General features: G+C 33.5%; 1 protein-coding gene across 4 annotated transcripts in view; it reads left to right on the top strand.

The window, feature by feature from the left end:
* The first annotated feature begins 1,543 nt into the window (after window positions 1–1,543).
* The window catches only part of LOC105321718 (protein flightless-1 homolog), a 20,467-nt gene continuing 2,023 nt past the window's right edge, over window positions 1,544–19,987 (top strand). For 3 of the 4 annotated variants that reach the window (XM_034458993.2, XM_066065745.1, XM_066065746.1), the window contains exons 1-30: window positions 1,544–1,683; window positions 7,176–7,286; window positions 7,550–7,702; window positions 7,981–8,066; window positions 8,185–8,261; window positions 8,349–8,537; window positions 8,802–8,918; window positions 9,039–9,097; window positions 9,189–9,346; window positions 9,465–9,549; window positions 9,722–9,875; window positions 10,049–10,128; window positions 12,749–12,819; window positions 13,068–13,088; window positions 13,503–13,585; window positions 13,896–13,946; window positions 14,663–14,775; window positions 14,911–15,096; window positions 15,215–15,271; window positions 15,396–15,511; window positions 15,959–16,085; window positions 16,427–16,511; window positions 17,372–17,459; window positions 17,596–17,709; window positions 18,297–18,405; window positions 18,561–18,644; window positions 18,738–18,834; window positions 19,130–19,313; window positions 19,611–19,827; window positions 19,936–19,973. In XM_034458993.2, the coding sequence (XP_034314884.2) occupies window positions 1,567–1,683; window positions 7,176–7,286; window positions 7,550–7,702; window positions 7,981–8,066; window positions 8,185–8,261; window positions 8,349–8,537; window positions 8,802–8,918; window positions 9,039–9,097; window positions 9,189–9,346; window positions 9,465–9,549; window positions 9,722–9,875; window positions 10,049–10,128; window positions 12,749–12,819; window positions 13,068–13,088; window positions 13,503–13,585; window positions 13,896–13,946; window positions 14,663–14,775; window positions 14,911–15,096; window positions 15,215–15,271; window positions 15,396–15,511; window positions 15,959–16,085; window positions 16,427–16,511; window positions 17,372–17,459; window positions 17,596–17,709; window positions 18,297–18,405; window positions 18,561–18,644; window positions 18,738–18,834; window positions 19,130–19,313; window positions 19,611–19,827; window positions 19,936–19,973 (3,227 nt within the window). In that variant the 5' untranslated portion in view covers window positions 1,544–1,566. The remainder of the gene's footprint in view (window positions 1,684–7,175; window positions 7,287–7,549; window positions 7,703–7,980; window positions 8,067–8,184; window positions 8,262–8,348; window positions 8,538–8,801; window positions 8,919–9,038; window positions 9,098–9,188; window positions 9,347–9,464; window positions 9,550–9,721; window positions 9,876–10,048; window positions 10,129–12,748; window positions 12,820–13,067; window positions 13,089–13,502; window positions 13,586–13,895; window positions 13,947–14,662; window positions 14,776–14,910; window positions 15,097–15,214; window positions 15,272–15,395; window positions 15,512–15,958; window positions 16,086–16,426; window positions 16,512–17,371; window positions 17,460–17,595; window positions 17,710–18,296; window positions 18,406–18,560; window positions 18,645–18,737; window positions 18,835–19,129; window positions 19,314–19,610; window positions 19,828–19,935; window positions 19,974–19,987) is intronic. The other variant, XM_011420146.4, reaches the window with a different exon arrangement.

The raw sequence follows: 19,987 nt of genomic DNA on the forward strand, positions 1-19,987 counted from the left end.
AGTTAAACGTTAGATTTTGAAATCTTAAATCTTAATTCACATTGTAATATTAGCGAGTAAAGGCACCCCCCCCCCCTTTAGAATTTCACAGAGCTTTGAGATATTATTATGAAACATAGTTTGGGTTTTTTGTTTAATATGCACTGTTGTGTAATTTTGGTAAGTGTAAGTCTATCTTATCGTTGTGTCTAATATTCTTATCGTTATATGCCAGTAATTATCGATACTTTTATTTGCACGTCGTTCAAAATGATAATTAGTGTTAATATGTGGCTGTTAATTTATCCGGCACGATACTTTAATAAGTTATTAAGTGGAGACTATCAGTGAACATGTACAAATAAATGTATTCCAAGCGAAAGCGGGGAACGATAAATTCATACATTTGTAACCATTTTTAAAATAGTCCTCTGCACTGATATTTATAGCAAAAACGTTTTAAGACAAATTGATACTCAGTGTGACCGTTTGGTCGAGTGCAGCAGGAAAATAACGGATCTTCGTCAACTGGACTTGCTTCCACCCAAAACAACATCACCTCAATGCAAATATTATGCAACTTATACAACATTATAAGGAAGTTCTCAAGTCTGCTATATCTGTCATGATTAAAATATCACCAACCTTATTCATTATTGTTTCCTATCTGGAAGTTTTAGTTTCGTCTGCGTCGTTATGGTGAAATTATACCTAAAAAAAATGTACCACTGTGACAACCACCCCCACAAAAAAACCCCAAAAAGCAAAAGACTATAAACAAGCCTATAGTACGTATAGAGAACTTTCTATACATGTACAGGCAATGCATTTCAACAGTTTCAACCAGTTCAGGCACGTACCATCGTTTTTGAAAGGGGGGGGGTTAAAATGAGTTAAGTGATTAAAAAAGTAAACGTGACTTTTCGAAATTGAAGCTTAAGAAAGAAGTGGTATTTTTCATTTTACAAAACTCAAGCAATTGACTCAATTGAAAAATCTATCATTCAAAAACAGTACATGTAATACTCATATCTAATAAGATTATTTCCCATTTAATATATTTTGGTCGCATTGATCTGTAGCAAAACCGTTAGTTCTTTTGCAAAATGTGATGAAATGTGACATGATATTCATCTTTCGCATTTTCCATCATCAAAAAAAGTTGAATTATATATCTTATATATTCAATTGTGACTGTCTGGCGTCACAAACCTTGCGATCTCCCCTTTTGATGGCAAACGCATTTCTTCTGTTGATTTTTGACCCTGCAAAACTTATGCATTTTTATTTTTAAGGTGATATTTTTGCTCTTTTTAATAATTATTTTCATTAAAAAGACACATAATTTTGTGTTGTATCAAATTTATGTCTTAGGTGTACCCTACTGTAATGTATATAATTCAGGAAATAAGTGAATAAATAAACTTGAATTTGATTTGATTCCATCGAATCTATATCGCATTTAAAATTTTTAATCAAATCGATCGGATCTGGAACGAATACATTTCCTTGTGCGGACTGAGAGTACATACGTACAATTTTATTGGTCACCGCTTGTCTTCGCTTTTCCTTTGAAATTTTCATTTGATGAAGCACAAAATTAGAAGAGTTCCGAAACTACTTCCGGTGTATACAGCAAATATGGCGGCGACGGGTGTACTGCCGTTCGTCAGAGGAGTAGATTTTACAAAAAATGACTTCAAGGTAATTAAATAATGCGTGATATTTGAACAAAAATTGCATCTCATTCACATAAAGATACCATAAAACCCATGATGACAAGGTGTATTTTAGTACCTCATGTTATTTTTGTACGATCTTCACTACTTTTGCAGCATCACCTGATCACTCTTTGGGTTTGACTATCTTTTTTCATCATCTTGTATCGGGGCATATGACATAAAAAAATTCCCTGTATATCTTTATGGCAAATCACATTAGGCCTGTGTTTTTCACCAATTTCATCAGAAAGGGCTGTAAACAGCTGGTAAAGGTAAAAACATGTCAATGTAAATTATATTTTTCTCTTCCCCTTTCAAATATAATCATCATTCATTTAAGTTTTAGAATTTCAAAAAAGGAACGTCTCCAATCAGCCACGAACCTCAAATCACTTGACTAAACACTTATTTGGTGTTTTGGCAGTGTGATGTTAATGAGGTTAATAGATAGATTTATATAGCTGCAAATATGCCATCATTAGGAAATCATTTGCAAATTTTAAACACAAATTATTTTATTACAAAGGAGGTAGGCATGAAACTCAGATTTTGTTTTCACATCGTTAAACGATAGTATGCAGGTGGATTCTGCAGTTTGATGTGTTTCACCAAGTCATTATTGTTTTTATCCGTCACAATGGATACATTGTGATTGCCTCCTTCATCCGTATCCGTCAAAACAGTTGTCATGGTTTTTTTTCCGATTAGGTTATTCTAAATATGTATGCCAAACCCGATGTAATATATTAAACCTGATTTTAAATATGTATCAAACCGAAAATTGAAGCAGTGAATCGGGCATAAATATTAAACAGTATTGATGTATCAGTGAATTGTTTCAGCCCAATGTCTCAGAGCAAAAACAATAACATGATAACATAATATGATGCCTGCATTAGGAATGTGTGTTTTAGCAGTACAGCTTCCGCGGCGTTTAACAAAGTTCATTCGTTGTAATAAAGAATAGGCCCAAGTCTTTGTAAGGGTAATTGGGTCCCCATTCTCCGAGAGAAGTTGCTTGTTCTCAGACATTACAATGCCCATACCCACTGCACACACTATTGCCGTGTTCACTACCCACCCCCCAGATTTTCGCAAGTTAGTAATATAAATCTGAACTTGATGATCCATATCGTCTGACAATAAGAGTTTTACGGCCGCATTTTTTAGTTTGAATTTCTGTGATTTGGCACTCTTCCGAACAATCAAAGTCTAATTTTCTTTTTCTGTTTGTAAGCTCGCGTTTATATGAATCTCTAAAATATCTTGTCGTGGACTCTGGATAATCGGCTTTGAATTTTCTCATAGCTGCGGCAGGTCCATGTTCAGCAGCGTAGTTCCCGATTATGGCTCGGTCCCTGGGTGAATAGGTCAAATATGAACCACGTTTTTTGCTCGAATTTGGTGTTGTAGATTTATCCATAACTTCAGACACCCTTGTGTTACACTCTTGGATCGATCTAGGGGATAAACTTGCCGATAACTGTCCATTAGGATTTGGAAGAATACTTCCGCGCTTTACATATCTTAAAGGGACTTGGACACGATTTGGGATCAAAAATTTTATTTTTATTTTTCATGTATAAAATGGTTTATTGGTGCATTTTAAATGATTGACCAAAATATTGAATGTTAAAGTCAAGTTACAAGCGAGATACAGAGGTAAGAATTGATTGTTATGTAAACAAAGCTCGAGTCTTATAGTTGTTTACAAAAAATGTAATGTAGAGAATTACCATTTCTTAGACAAAATGACATGTAAAAGCAATTTTAACCAATTCAATATCTTAATAAATACTATTATCAACAAAAGAAAGCTTCATTTGATTGAAACTTTCACCAATACAACACATGTAAAGATTGACAATATTCAAGCTTTGTTTACAAAACAAAGAATTATGAACTCTGTATCTTGCTTATAACTTGATATTTGACTTTTAAATTTTGACATAGCATTATAAACTTCTATATTTATCATTATAAACATTGAAAATGGAAAAATAAAATTTGAAAAATTTAAGTTAAATCGTGTCCAAGTCCCTTTAAAATCGACATTCAGATCTTGAAAATAATAGATATTTTATATAAATATATAATATATATTTTATTTATTTTATCTATTATTTTCAAGATCTAAGTCTGATGATTTGTGCTTAGGTCCAAACACTGTTTCACTTTCGGTTTGCCAGAGTAACTGCATAGGAGAGTTGATTAAAATCAACTCCCAAAAAAAACCTTTTGCTTAAAACTGTGAAATAAGATTAAAGGCTACCATATGATAACGTTATTGGTTTAAACCATTTATTCATTAAAACTAGCAGTAATTTCTCGACCAATTCTTCGAAGTCAACCTATTTATACTTTTTATACCCCCGCTCCGAAGGAGAGGGGGTATACTGTTTTACCCTTGTGTGTCTGTCTGTCTGTCTGTCCGTCCGTAACAAAAATTTCTGTCGCATTTATCTCAGCAACTATTTATCGCAGATGCTTGAAATTTTAACACAGTGTTTGTTAAGGCATGCCATATCGTGGGATATATTTTTGTATTAATCAGACGTCAACTTCCTGTTAAATGACGACTTTGCTTTTTTTTAACCAAAATCTTCAAACAAATTTTCGTCAAAAATTTCTCAGCAACTGTTTATCGCAGATGCTTGAAATTTTAACACAGTGTTTGTTAAGGCATGCCATATTGTGGGATATATTTTTGTATCAATAGGACGTCAACTTCCTGTTTATTGACAACTTTGCTTATTTTTTAACCAAAATTTTCAAACAAATTTTTGTCAAAGATTTCTCAGCAACTGTTTATCGCAGATGCTTGAAATTTTTACACAATATTTGTATAGGCATGCCATATGGTGGGATATATTTCTGTACCAATTGGGTGTCAACTTCCTGTTTAATGACGACTTTGTTCATTTTTAGCCAAAATTTTCAAACAAATTTTCGTCAAAGATTTCTCAGCAGCTATTTATAGCAGATGCTTGAAATTTTAACACACTATTTGTTTTGGCATGCCATATTGTGGGATATATTTTTGTATCAATCGGACGTCAACTTCCTGTTAAATAATGACTTGTTTATTTTTTGCCAAAATTTTAAAACAAATTTTCCTCAAAGATTTCTCAGCAGTTATTTATCCCAGATGCTTGAAAGTTTTACTCTGTCTGTCTGTCCCTCCGTCTGTCAGTCTGTCTGTCTGTCCGTCCGTAACAAAAATTTCTGTCGCATTTATCTCAGCAACTATTTATCGCAGATGCTTGAAATTTTAACACAGTGTTTGTTAAGGCATGCCATATCGTGGGATATATTTTTGTACCAATCAGACGTCAACTTCCTGTTAAATGACGACTTTGCTTTTTTTTAACCAAAATCTTCAAACAAATTTTCGTCAAAGATTTCTCAGCAACTGTTTATCGCAGATGCTTGAAATTTTAACACAGTGTTTGTTAAGGCATGCCATATTGTGGGATATATTTTTGTATCAATCGGACGTCAACTTCCTGTTTATTGACAACTTTGCTTATTTTTTAACCAAAATTTTCAAACAAATTTTTGTCAAAGATTTCTCAGCAACTGTTTATCGCAGATGCTTGAAATTTTTACACAATATTTGTATAGGCATGCCATATGGTGGGATATATTTCTGTACCAATTGGGTGTCAACTTCCTGTTAAATGACGACTTTGTTCATTTTTAGCCAATATTTTCAAACAAATTTTCGTCAAAGATTTCTCAGCAGCTATTTATAGCAGATGCTTGAAATTTTAACACACTATTTGTTTTGGCATGCCATATTGTGGGATATATTTTTGTATCAATCGGACGTCAACTTCCTGTTAAATAATGACTTTGTTTATTTTTTGCCAAAATTTTAAAACAAATTTTCGTCAAAGATTTCACAGCAGTTATTTATCGCAGATGCTTGAAATTTTTACACAGTGTTTGTTAAGGCATGCCATATCATGGGATATATTTTTGTACCAATCGGACGTCATCTTTCTGTTAAATGAGTACTTTGTTTATTTTAGCCAGAATTTTCAAACAAATTTTCCTCAAAGATTTCTCAGCAGCTATATATCGCAGATGCTTGAAATTTTAACACACTATTTGTTTAGGCATGCCATATTGTGGGATATATTTCTGTACCAATCGGATGCCAGCTTTGTGTTAAATGTTGACTTTGCTTATTTTGCATATTCACATCAGAGCGGGGGTATCACTAGTGAGCATTGGTTCACAGATATCTTGTTTTTTCTTTTTTGGCTAAAAACGGCCTCCTTCGCCCAATAAACCGTATCGACCTAAGGACTATATATGATAAGGGCCTAAAATGGCCCCCTAAAATGAACATCATCATTTTACCGTAAATCTTTGTTTTCTTTGTACAGATATATATGTGATGTTTATACATTATGTTCATTTTGATTCAAGTGCCCACAATTTAGAAATATGGTATCATGAAGACAGTCTTTTCCCGCCATTTTTGCATTTTTAGCATAAAACAGCTTTTTTTCAAGCAGTTTTTCTTTCAAAAAACATAGAGTGCATGCTTGAACAAACAACATATTTTAATCAGAGATGTAACTAGCCAAGACTAATAACTGACAAAAAAATTTTCCTTGTTCAAGCATGCGCTCTATATTTCCCATTCGTTTAAAGGTAAGAAAAATGTCAATTTGAGTGAATTATAGAAATAGCGTCACTTCTGAGGTCATATACTGCAAGTGAGTGCAAATAAATCAAATAAATAGGTGAAAAATATATTTTATATCAACTCCTCTAAAAAATAACATAACATTTTAATATTCCCGAAACACTTTAAAAATGGCGAATTATGGGGGCAAAATTCAACTGATATCATATATAGTTCTTTTCGAAAAATACGGTAAATTCGGTGAACTGCATGCTGTACCATTGTTTTTCAAAAAAACGTATTTATAAATACCTTGAAAATAGTCAGATTTTATATAGAACAAACAATTTAATTGTTTTTTGTTGTTTTTTTGTAGTTGTATGTATTCCTACGCCAGAGTTCAATATAGTCTCCTTCAACCAGACGCTCGGCTGTATCCGTAAATCTCCGACAAGCAAAGAGTCTCTCCTGGTAGTCGGAAAATAACGGAGAGAGCCGAGCGTCTGGTTGAACGAGACTATAGTTCAATATTGCTTGGATCCAGACGTGTACAATTTTAGAAACATTTCGATTACTGATACACAGTTTGATGGAATTAATTCTATTTTTAAATGTTACACAACATGATTTATATGGGGTTTTCTCGAAATTTCAAGAATTCATATTATAAATATGTGCGTAATTCAAATACAGATTAGAAACTACTTGCTAGGCAAAATAACATATCGTTGATTTTAAAATTGATAATAATCAATAAAATCAACTCCTGACAGTACTTCAGTACTTTGATTTAACACAAGATGACTTTCATTCAGTATTTATTCTTTTTTTGAAAGGATGGTAAATTTCCACATGATGTTGCTGACATGACTGGATTAAGATGGCTCAGACTTAATAAAACTGGTCTTCATAGCATCCCACCAGAAATCTACAAGCTGAAAAAACTGGTAAACATTCTTCTTCTTACATTTAGCAGATTCTCATCAGTTCATTTAGTCTATTACTTGTAGATTGGGTGAATATTTGTTTTGTATAACGGTATATTGTTGAGATTTAATCCTATTAAGTATTATCTTAAGTCAAAAGTTGTTGGCCAAATTGCATTAATACCTATAGATATAGCTATTGCTGTGACTATAAACCTTATGATTTAATCACTGATGTTGATATTGTAAGACAGAGGACAGATTATCACTTATTTCAATTGCAGGAACATTTTAATGCAACAAGAAACAAAATAGAAAATCTTGGAGATGAATTGGCCAATCTGAGTGCCTTGAGAACTTTGAACTGCAGGCATAACAGACTCGTGGATGAGGGAATCCCCAAAGATGTTTTTAGTCTAGAAGACCTGCAAGTTGTGGTATGATTCATTAGATATTCACATGTTGCATCATTTGTCTGCATGTAGTTACATTAATACCTTATATGGTTGAATATTTTGAACCTCCGAAGAAAGTACTGGATAAGTTTTTGTTGAAGCTAGGTACTCATGGAGTGGGGTAAAGTATGTAATACATAAATGTAAATTTCATGTGAATATAGTGGATGACCTCATGACATCTGGGTTTAAAAAAAATTGTTGATTTTTATACAAAAGATGATGTATTGATTAATTTCACAATAGTGTTGGCCTTTTAGGATCTGAGTCATAACAATTTGAAAGAAGTTCCACCAGAGCTGGAGAAAGCCAAAAACTGCATTGTGCTAAACATTGCAAACAACAAGTAATATTTCATATCACAAAATCGATAGCCATCAATATATTCATATTTAGTCAATTCTATTTTAAAGATGATTAGCATTTGCCAATTACTATACATTTTATTGCTTTTGTTTTTTCAGCATTGAAATGATTCCCAACCAGCTCTTTATCAACTTGACAGATCTGATTTTTGTTGACCTTAGTGACAATCACTTAGGTATTGTAAAATAACCAAACAGATTTTTGGTTTATGCAGTTTTTTGCAAATTGGTTTCCACAACTAAGTGTGACTTTGGTGTTACAGAAACACTGCCCCCACAGATGAGAAGGTTGACAAATTTACAGACTTTGATCCTGAACAACAACCCACTGATTCACGCTCAGCTCCGGCAGTTACCTGCTCTTGTTGCCTTGGAAACTCTACAGATGAGGAACACCCAGAGAACACTGGCCAACTTCCCATCAGGCCTTGACACGCTCAGTAATTTACAAGGTAGCGTGTTACAAACAATGTCCACATCAGTAATTAAGTGATTAGGAGCTAGTACATTGTATTCAACTTCTGATGAAGATTCATGTAATGATAAAGTATTTTGAATTCTGATACTGATCCCTTATGTCAGCTAAATTAGATATCTGCATGAATCTATGATTATGTATATATAGTCAGGGTAAATGAATTTGTGAACACTGTTGGATGCAGTGAATCTTTTTAATGTTACATTTCATTAGAATAATGTAGAAACTTGACTTTTAGACATAGATTTGTCAGGAAATGATCTTCCAAGAGTTCCAGAGACTCTGTACAAACTGACAGCCATTAAACGTTTAAATCTCAGCGGCAACAAAATCCAAGAGCTTTCTCTAGTTATAGGTAGGTGTCCTTCATTTAAGACAAAAAGCAAATATAGCAATATAAATCTTCAAAGAAAATTCTTTTTTTAATTCTGAGACTTATTTGAAGTTTGCACATTTATTTTTTATTTTTTTACAGATACTTGGGTGAATTTGGAGACTTTGAATCTATCAAGAAACGACTTAACTGCACTCCCTGTAAGTACCAGTCGAGATAAAGGTAGTTAATTGTCAATTTATTTAAAATACTCATACAGTACAGGTCAATGATGTAAATTCTATCTGTTAGGGCTCTCTGCACAAACTGTCCTCCTTGAAGAAGTTGTACCTTAACTCCAATAAACTGGACTTTGAAGGAATCCCAGCAAACATAGGAAAACTTCATAACTTGGAAATATTCAGCGCTGCATATAACAATCTGGAACTGATCCCAGAGGGGCTATGCAGGTAATAAAAAGGGTGCCCTGTCTGATTTACCTTCCAAAGTATACACATCTGTAAGGAAAATCTTGAGGAAATTATTTTTGCTTGGATATAGCTGCAAGTCTTTCTTTTTTTTTATCAGATGTGGAAAGTTAAAAAAGTTGATTCTAAATGGGAACAGACTTGTAACATTACCAGATATACTTCATCTTCTTCCTGATTTGGAGGTAAAGATCCTAACATTAATGATATATAATTCATATATCTATATAACTAGTGAATAAGCAGTAGTTTTCATGAAATGTTTCACTGAAACTTAATGCGCAATTGAACATTTGACTAAAAAAATTACTTTCAAGAGTGGGAATTTGCATATGCTGTTTTTGTTTCTATCAACAGACCCTGGATGTGAGGGACAACCCAGACTTGGTGATGCCACCCAAACCAGCAGAGATGAAGAAGAGCTTTGAGTACTACAACATTGACTTTTCTCTCAACAACCAGTTACGATTGGCTGGTGCCCCCACAGCGCCCTCTACTGGACAATCTCCTGGTGAGTGCTCTTTGATCGCTAGATGTAGTATGCTGGTATGATGTACATTTTTCATATGTAACTTAAAGTTATTAAAGTGTAAAGCAGTTTTTGTTGTTGCTTTATATTTGAAGTGCTGCCATGACTTTTCTACCCAACATGTACCCTATAATTTAATTCATATATTTGTATAGTACATAAAAGTGATCCAGTTGCTAGAAAATTGAGGTTGAGGAGACGCAGAGATGGGCAAGAGAGCGAAAAAGTTCTAAAGGTAAGAAGTGGATGAAAAACTGCCTGAGTCATGCTTTTTAGCTCACCGAGACGAAGTCAGGGGGAGCTTATGCTATACCCTCGGCGTCGGCATCGGCGTCGGCGTCCGGACCTGGTTAAAGTTTTTGTTGCATGTCCTGTATCTAAGCTATTACTTGTCCTATCTTCACCAAACTTGCATGGATGATGCATCTGGACCTACTTATGGACTTGAAAGACTAGGATGCTGAATCTGAGTCCTAAATTTCAGATGCTGGAGGAGGTTAAGGTTGTTGGACCAGGTTAAAGTTTTTGTTGCAGGTGCCCTTTGATAGCAATATCTAAGTTACTGCAGGTCCGTACTTCACCAAACTTGCATGGATGGTGTGTCTTATGATACTGATGCACCAGACAGGCTTGAGTGCTGAATCTGAGCTATAGGTTTCGGATGCTGGAGGAGGTTAAGGTTTTTGAGCAGGTTAAAGTTTTTGTTGCAGGTGCCCTTTGATAGCAATATCTAAGTTACTGCTGGTCCGTACTTCACCAAACTTGCATGGATGGTGTGTCTTATGATACTGATGCACCAGGCAGGCTTGGGTGCTGAATCTGAGCTATAGGTTACAGATGCTGAAGGAGGTTAAGGTTTTTAAAGCTGGTTAAAGTTTTTGTTGCAGGTGCCCTCTGATGATGATATCTTAGTTACTACTGGTCCTTACTTCACCAGACTGCTATGGATGGTGCGTCTTATGATACTGATGCACCAGACAGGCTTGAATGCTGAATCTGAGCCATAGGTTTCGGATGCTGGAGGAGGTTAAGGTTTTTAGAGCTGGTTAAAGTTTTTGAAACAGGTGCCCTCTGATGATTATATCTTAGTTATTGCTTGTCCTAACTTCACCAGACTTCAATGGATGGTGCGTCTTATGATACTGATGCACCTGACAGGCTTGAATGCTGAGTCTGAGCCATAGGTTTCAGATGCTGGATATGGTTAAGTTTTTTGGAACAGGTCACATGTTTAATAGATAATAGTACTATTTCAACTTGCATAGTTGACTAAACTGTAATATGAATGAATCACAGAGGAAGCTTCAGATGCAGAGCTTGATCTCCATTATCAAGGATGCTAAAAAATATATCTTAGTTATTACAGGTCCTAACTTCACCAAACTTGAATGGATGGTGTGTCTTATGATACAGATGCACCTGACAGGCATGGATGTTGAGTCTGAGCCATAGGTTGCGGATGCTGGAGCAGGTTAAGTTTTAATTGCTAGTGCCCTCTGATGATGATATCTTAGTTATTACTGGTCTGAACTTCACCAAACTTGCATGGAGATGCGTCTTATGTATACTGATGCACCTGACAGGCTTGAATGCTGAATCTGAGCCATAGGTTTCGGATGCTGGATGAGGTTTAGATTTTTTTGAACAGGTCACATGTTTTATAGATGATAGCTTGCATAGTTGATTTAACTATATTATAAATGAAACGCAGAGGTTGCTTCAGATGCAGAGCCTGATCTCCATTATCAAGGATGCTAAAGAAATCTCCTACCTCACTTAAACCTGCTTGATAGAAAGATGAGGTTGTTGTTAAATGATATAACATGATTCCTATGATAAAGTATTGTATGATATGAAACACTTTTGTTTAATATGATACAATATAATATCATATGTTATATTGTAAAAAGTTATATGATACGATATGATATTGTATCAATTTTTTTGATATTTTATGATATGATATTGTATCATGATATTGTTTTGTATAGTATTGTATATTATGATCCAATATTATATTGTATCATACGATATTGTATAATATGATATTGGTTTCTGTAATTTACAATTGTATTATATGATATTGTAATATTATATATTATCGTATCATACAATATTGTATAATATGATATTGGTTTATATGATATATTAATGTATTATATAATATTTTACTTTATCACATAATATTGTATCATTTGATATGATACAATGTTATATCAAATTATATTGTATCATATAATACAATATCATATTATGTATCAAATATTATACAATATCATACAATACAATATATCATACTATATTATACAATATAATATCATATGTTTCAATGTTATGATGTATTATGTAGTATGATATTGTATCATATAATACAATATTGTATTATATATAATAATGTTGTATTATGTGATCAAATACAATAAGGTTTAACACAATACAATGTCATTTCATATTTACAATATCATCTTTGTTTACTGCAGTATTTTATTGTATTATATGATATATATTGTTAGTATGATAGGATGCAATATTTAATTTTATATTATTATATTGATTAATATATGAACATATGATTATCATACAATTTTTTAACAGATGATATATGATTTTGTGTCAAAACAGAATCCATGAATATCCAAGATCATAAAGTATGATTTTCATACAATATGATAAAGGTGGTCTCATAGGGGTGATGCCTCGTCTCGGTGAGCTTTGTAATCTGTGATTACCTATGTTTTCTCAGGAAATGATTATAGTGGTCAAAGAATCAGATTTTGTTTACTTATTGATAGCTGCAAACATGTGTATGCCAGTATTTTCATTGAAGTACATCTGTCTGTTTACTTAATTTATAGGGAATGAGGGATGTAGCTAAAGAGAAGGAACACATGCCTAACCTGGAGGAGGAAGTCAGGGAACCACTGAAGTAAGAAATTGGGTCAAGGTCGTTCAAGATAATGTTGCTCTGTAGTGATTTATATAATCTACAGCACACACAATATTGCCACTAATTGGTCCAAGAAGTTTTTTAGACAGTTTTAAAATATAAATATATGAAAAATCACTGAAAGCCCTATTTGATTAAATATTTTTTTTTTATTGTTTTTGATGTTAATATACAGACTGATATATATGTTTCCTTTGCTGAACTAATGTTACTTACCCCAATTCCAGAAGATTCAGTGATCTTTTGAGGTAGCGTATGATGAAGAGTTTTTGGTGGCGATTAGATAATGTTTATAATGCTACTGATACTGAGTGTTAAATACAGTAATAGGTGTGTTTGAAGTTTGGTTTTGCTTTTAATGCTGAAGATTACAGAAGGCTGTTGTAAAAATAATCATTAATGGTAAAGCTGACTTAGCAGTTGCAAATATTTCAGCACTACATGTATTTAGCTTTGAATTGATGTAGTTAAGATATGAATGGTATTGAGTATGAGATCACAAATTTGCATACTTTTGTGGAAATGACATTACACATGTAGTTGATATTTTTTTTTTCACAGTTCTGGTTTTCTTCACTAAATATAAGATTGAAATCAAAGGTAAAAATGGATTTGTATGCATAAATTGTGATGTCAGTGCAGTAACAATAACTGATTTGTAGGCCAAAGAAGTGGAATGAGCATCTACAGAAGCCCCAGCTAGACTACAGTGAAATCTTTGACGAAGATGTCGGACAGATTCCTGGTCAGTTATTTTTTCTGAAGTTTTTTTCATGCAAAATATCTTTTAAAGTTTACACTCTTTTTTTTTTTAAGCTTTGTTTTTTTTATATGAAAGCTGGGTCATTTTTGTTTAACTGCCCTGCTTCAATGATTGTTTTGATGTTTATGAGTTTAATATTGTAGTTAGATTTGCTAAGGTGGTACATGTACTACCGTACATGTATTTGCAAAATTTTCACTTTCAAAAACAACTGTGTGTATAGGATATCTTGGATTTGTTTTTGCATTTTGTAATCTACATTTTTATGAATACAAATATTTTCCCTTTTTAGGAATCACTTGTTGGGAGATTGAGAATTTTCTGCCAAATCCCGTTGATGAAGGTACTTAATGATATACCTATCTGTTAACTAACTGCTTATTGAATGACAGGGACATTTTTATATGTTGACATTACATGTACCCAACATGATTTTAAATTGTTGGTTTACATAATGATCCCACTTAACCTACTAAACACAGATGGCAGGCACTCAGTGTGTTTAAAGTCTTTAGAAGGTAGGAGTATGTTCAAAGGCCTTTGATGCCATTTTTTGGAACATTAGTTTTTGTTTCTACATGTATTTCACAATTTTTGAATGCCAAACTTATTTTTGTTACTCTTGAGTATTGAATCATTGTTATCTATTGGTTGTATGTTACATTAATTTTGTTATTCAAGAATTTCAGCGGCAATATAACCACATATGCACATGTATGACAAATGTTTAAGATCAGATGTTAATTGTAAAAAAAAAGATGATTAAGTATCTTCATGTATTTAATAAGGGGTATAGCAACATAAACCAATATGTATCGGCTTTATACTTGATGGTGAACCAATGCTGCAAAAAAGATGTTTAGCTAAAAAATTTTAAATGATCACTTATGCATTACACTAGCCATGTTCACGATATCTGTGACTTTGGAAATAAAAATTGAAAAGGGAAATTATCTGTTTTACATAATTATACATCTCACTTTGAAAAAAAGAATGACCTGTACACTTGTACTACCAGCACATAATTATTTACATTCAAGCTTGTGTTTACTATGACAGCTATGAATGGGAAGTTCTATGAGGCTGACTGTTACATTGTCCTGAAGACTTATATTGACGACACCAACAGCATCAACTGGCAGATCTGGTTCTGGATTGGAGAGAGAGCGACGGTATGTAACATCAACAGGACTCGGTATCAGTCTTACATAACTTTGTGCTCTACAGTCCTTCTTAGTTACTATGATTGCTTACATATTATTTACTGCAAATAAAGTACAATAAAAGTATGTGTAATGTTTTTACAGCTGGACAAGAAGGCGTGTTCTGCCATCCATGCTGTCAACCTTCGAAACCTGTTGGGAGCAGAAGGTCGCACAATCAGAGAGGAAATGAACGACGAAAGTGACGATTTCCTGGACCTGTTTGAGAATGGAGTTTCCTACATAGAGGGAGGCCGCACAGCCAGTGGATTCTTCACTGTGGAGAATATTGTTAGTACATTTGTACTCCTTGGTTTTGTGTTTTGGTACATATACTTGTACATAATAGTTTTCTAGGGATATTTTTGTTGCAGTGGCACAGTATAAAATCGTTTATTCATTTTGTTAGGTGTATGAGCCAAAATTATACAGAGCATCTGGTGTGAAGAGAATCCACTTAGAAAGGGTGAGTTCATATCAAGGCTGTTTACATGTAATAGAGAAATTGAATTATTTATTGAATAACCTGTCCATTGGATTATTTTGTTCTTCATAATAACAAAATGGTATTTGACTTGTAAATATTTCAGACTGAGCCAAAGTTGACACATTTAGACAGGAGATATGTGTTCATGTTTGATGTGGGAATGAACATCTTTATCTGGACAGGAAAACTGGCTAAAGGAGTCACACGAACAAAAACAAGGCAAGAACTACTGAATGCAAAGTCTATATTGATTAAAGTTATCAATTTGGATGATGCACAATATACACGACAGGTTTACCCTTAATAAAGTAATAATCAACCTGTACCTACTGCAGTTTGGACATTGATAATGCTGATTAAATGCACTGTACTAATTAGTAATACATGTATTAGTAATAATTTCAACCAACTGGAATCCCTCTGCCTACTGATCTGGATATATAAAAAAATTTCTTTTATATTCAGTAACATACCAACACCATGAACATTTCTTTCAAAAAAGACACCTGTGAAAATTGCATGTAATATGATCTGTTATTAAGAAGAGTTTTTCATACTGTGGATTAAACATGTATCCTTCATGGAATGCTGAAATTTAAGTAATTGTTTTGTTTGTGTTGATCTACATGAGCAATTAATTCTTGAATGACCACTTGTTTTACACAGGCTTATTGCAGAGAAAATCAATAAGAATGAGCGCAAGAACAAAGCTGAGATTTTAATGGAGTCGCAAGGGGCAGAGTCAAGCGAGTTCTGGAAGGCTCTGGGCGAGTCCCCAACACCTCATATAGGGGTAGGTTTATAGTGAGAGTTTATACTACAACTCATACTGGAGTAGGTTATTGGGAGAGTTCCCTACAACACATACACTGTATTGGTGTAAGAAAGAGAAAATCCCCTTCATTACATATCATGGTAGTTTTAATGGGAAAGCCACCTACACCTTAGATTTGGGTAGGTTTATTAGGAGTGTCATATGTATAAGCCTGACCAAAAGAATTTGCAGTATAAGGAAGAGTAGAGTTTCATTCAATAAATGCCAGACTTTGAAATAAAGATGTCATCTACCTGTTTTCATTTATTTTAAATTTCATTGTGCTAAATACAACTTATCTTTTTCTCTTCCTATGACAGGAGTGTGTTCCTGATGATTTTGAGCCTGCTGAACCTCGCATGTACAAAGTGGGGTTAGGAATGGGCTACCTAGAGCTCCCTCAAGGTAGGCATCATATATGAGGTGTTCAGTGCTTAAAGGACTGCGAACGATAGCATTGTCTAGCCGCCTAACTAAAAGTCATTTTTTGAAAGTTGTCTAATTAAAGTTAATTTTTTATAATAATGTAAACATTTATGTATATTTTCATTCAATATAAATGATTTGGTCAAACAAAGAGAGATAACTTTGTATTTTGGGTTAAAATAGCTCATTTCATGATAGAAAATAATGGAAAACGGAAATGTTTTTTAAAACATTTTTCCCCCCCGTGAAACAAAAATTCCTTTTGAGGGGTTTTAATTATTGTTATGTAGCATATTTTTACCAAAGGGTTTGTTGTTTCACAGGGGGGAACATATGTTTACAGACCACAATACATTCCAAAAAAAGAATTTTGCTTTGTAAAATTTTTGAAAACTAATTAACAGATATGAATTAATATGAAATTTTACTTTAATATATATCGTAAATATGTTATTATTAAGTTTTTATGCACATATTGGCCACTAAAGAATATTTTCCTCACTCATAGAGACCGATTTCAATGAAATTTTTTTAGACCCCGTGTTAGCAAAACTTTTGTTTAAAAATGAATAATTTGATTACAAATTTTATTTTGATATAAATTGATTAGGATTTGATTATACTTTTTAGTGGAAAACTTAATTTTTGAATATCTGACAGGAATTCCGAAATATTTGGATGTAAAATGTAGGCGGGAAACGGGCGTTAGCGTTCGCAGTTCTTTCATATAGTAAAATACAGATTAGAGAGTGATATAGGATTTATATTAGACAGCAAATACATGTATATTTTTACTGAGATAAGAATTATATCCTTACTTTTTCTTCTCTCTGTTTTAGTTGAGATTCCACACAATGTTTTAACTCAGAAATTATTGGACTCCAAAAATGTGTTTATACTGGATTGCAAGTCGGATCTGTTTGTTTGGTAAGGCAGATTTACCCCATATAGAAAGAATTACTCCTAGTTTTAATTTCATGAAGTAATTAAATTCATACACTCCATTTTACAGCTACATGATGTATTTCTTATGAAATTTTTGTTATTTTGATTTAAATTTCAGGATAGGTAAAAAGTCAACAAGACTTATAAGAGCAGCAGCCTTGAAGTTGTCACAAGAGTTGTGTGCCATGATTGACCGCCCCTCTTTCTGTTCGGTCACGCGGTGCTTAGAGGGGTACGGATAGTACTGTAAATGTATTATATTTGCCATGTATAATATTTGGCTTTAAATAATTTTTCTACAAGTTAACGTGGATTTGATTTAGTGCATTTCTGAATGTACCTATTCATCTTCATGTATACATGTATTAGACATTTTGCAATGTATTTGATTTAGTAGATGCCATTTTCTGCCAAAAAGCTAAATAGAATACACAGCCAAATGTAATACATATATCTTTACAGTATGCATTGTATTCTATATACTGTAAATTCCTAATTAAACGCGAAGAATTAATATCTGCGTAAAATCGCGAGAAGCCCGTCTCGCGAATTCTAAAATCTTGCTTTTAATTTTAGGAGACATGTGAACTACATGAAACTATGATGAAATTTCGCCATTCGCGATTTTATGTTCTCGCGATTTGATAGCAAATCGTTGAATCGCGGAATTAAGTACTCGCGTAAAATAAGGAATCTACAGTATTATAAATTACAGCTTTATTACAATTGAAGCAACAGTTTGTCTGCTTGGAAGAAAAAATATAAGTGTATTTTTAAAAGAAAAGACTACGGTAATTCTAATGCATGATTTTAAAACAGAGCAGAGCCCCAGATTTTCAAGACCAAGTTTATAGGCTGGGATGATGTCATTGCTGTGGATTACACAAGAACAGCTGAGTCAGTCATCAGGAGAGGAGCTGATATGAAGGCAAGTCAAAGACCAATATGTATCAGAAACATTATCTGTCATGTATAGATTTTGCTTAAATCATTTATGAAATGGTAACGTAGAATACATTTTTTTTTTTTTAAAGAGATAAATTACATGGTTATAATGGCATTCATTTTGCATTTACCATCAAGGTTATTATGGAGCGAGACAAGATGAAGACTGACCTTTCTGCACTCTTCATGCCCAGACAACCCACTATGACTATGGAGGAAGCAGTAAGTTTAAAGTTCATCTAAAACTTGCATGTCGATATACCTTGTACTTTGATTATGACAGATCATTTTTGTACTGAATGCTGTGTTTTGTAGGAGTCCATAATGCAGGAATGGAATGAGGATCTAGATTCCATGGAAGCCTTTGTTTTAGAGGGGAAGAAATTTGTCCGACTCCCAAGTGAAGAACTAGGTAAACTGACTTGCACACAATACCTGGTTACTGATAACTAAATACTGTGGTTTCATTAATATTCAAGGGTATCAATTTTCATGGATAAAGTGAAAATCACAGTTTCAAGGATATGTAAATTCGTGGCCAAAGACCCCATCGATATAAAATGTTAATAGAAATTGCATTTCAATGAACATTTAATTTCATGGATAAACTTAAAAAAGAAATCCACGAAAATTGTTATTCAACGAATATTGATGAAACCACAATAATGAAGTCAGAATAGTGTAAACATGTTCTATTTTCTGTCTAGGGATATTCCACAATGAGGACTGCTATGTGTTCCTGTGTCGTTACTGGATGCCCGTGGAGCTTCCTGAGGATGCTGAGGAGGGTGAGGAGGAAGAGGAGCTGCCCGAGGAGGACTTTAAGTGTGTGGTCTACTTCTGGCAGGGTCGCATGGCCTCCAACATGGGCTGGCTCACCTTCACCTTCAGGTGCCACATTGTTCAATATGATAATGACCTTTACTGTTTACAAACATGATATTGAGATTACATGTATCATACCGTATACAAGTTTACCTTTATCAAAGTCGCATAAGTCAGTAGTTATTTTCCTTGCTCTATTCTTCTATCCTTTATTTTGCAAGAATTTACATGTATAAAAAATGAGTAAAGATATTTCATGTTCTACAAGATGATACCGTGAGACTACATGTACAGTTTAACAGTATTTTTTTTAAGAAGTTTCAATGGTCCTGGTTTTATATTGCTGTTTTATTTTCACTACAGTTTACAGAAGAAATTTGAATCTCTTTTTGGAGACAAATTAGAAGTTGTCAGAACCCACCAACAGCAAGAAAATCTCAAATTCCTCTCGCATTACAAACGAATGTTTGTCATCAGAAACGGTAAGAGGAAGCTTCCTAATGCTCCTGAGGAGAAACCTTCCACTGAATTCTTCCACTTACGAGCCAATGGCAGTCCTATTGCCACTCGCTGTGTTCAGGTAGGATTATTTTTAACTGTTTGCTTATATGTTTATTTGTATTTATGAAAATATTGGTTTTGTCATTTCAACCCCTTCTTATATCAGATTTTTGCTCTTCTTTTGCAGATTCAACCTTGCGCATCATTCCTAAATCCCAGATTCTGGTAAGAAAACATTT

This window comes from Magallana gigas, chromosome 7, assembly GCF_963853765.1.
Source record: "Magallana gigas chromosome 7, xbMagGiga1.1, whole genome shotgun sequence".
NCBI lineage: Eukaryota > Metazoa > Mollusca > Bivalvia > Ostreida > Ostreidae > Magallana > Magallana gigas.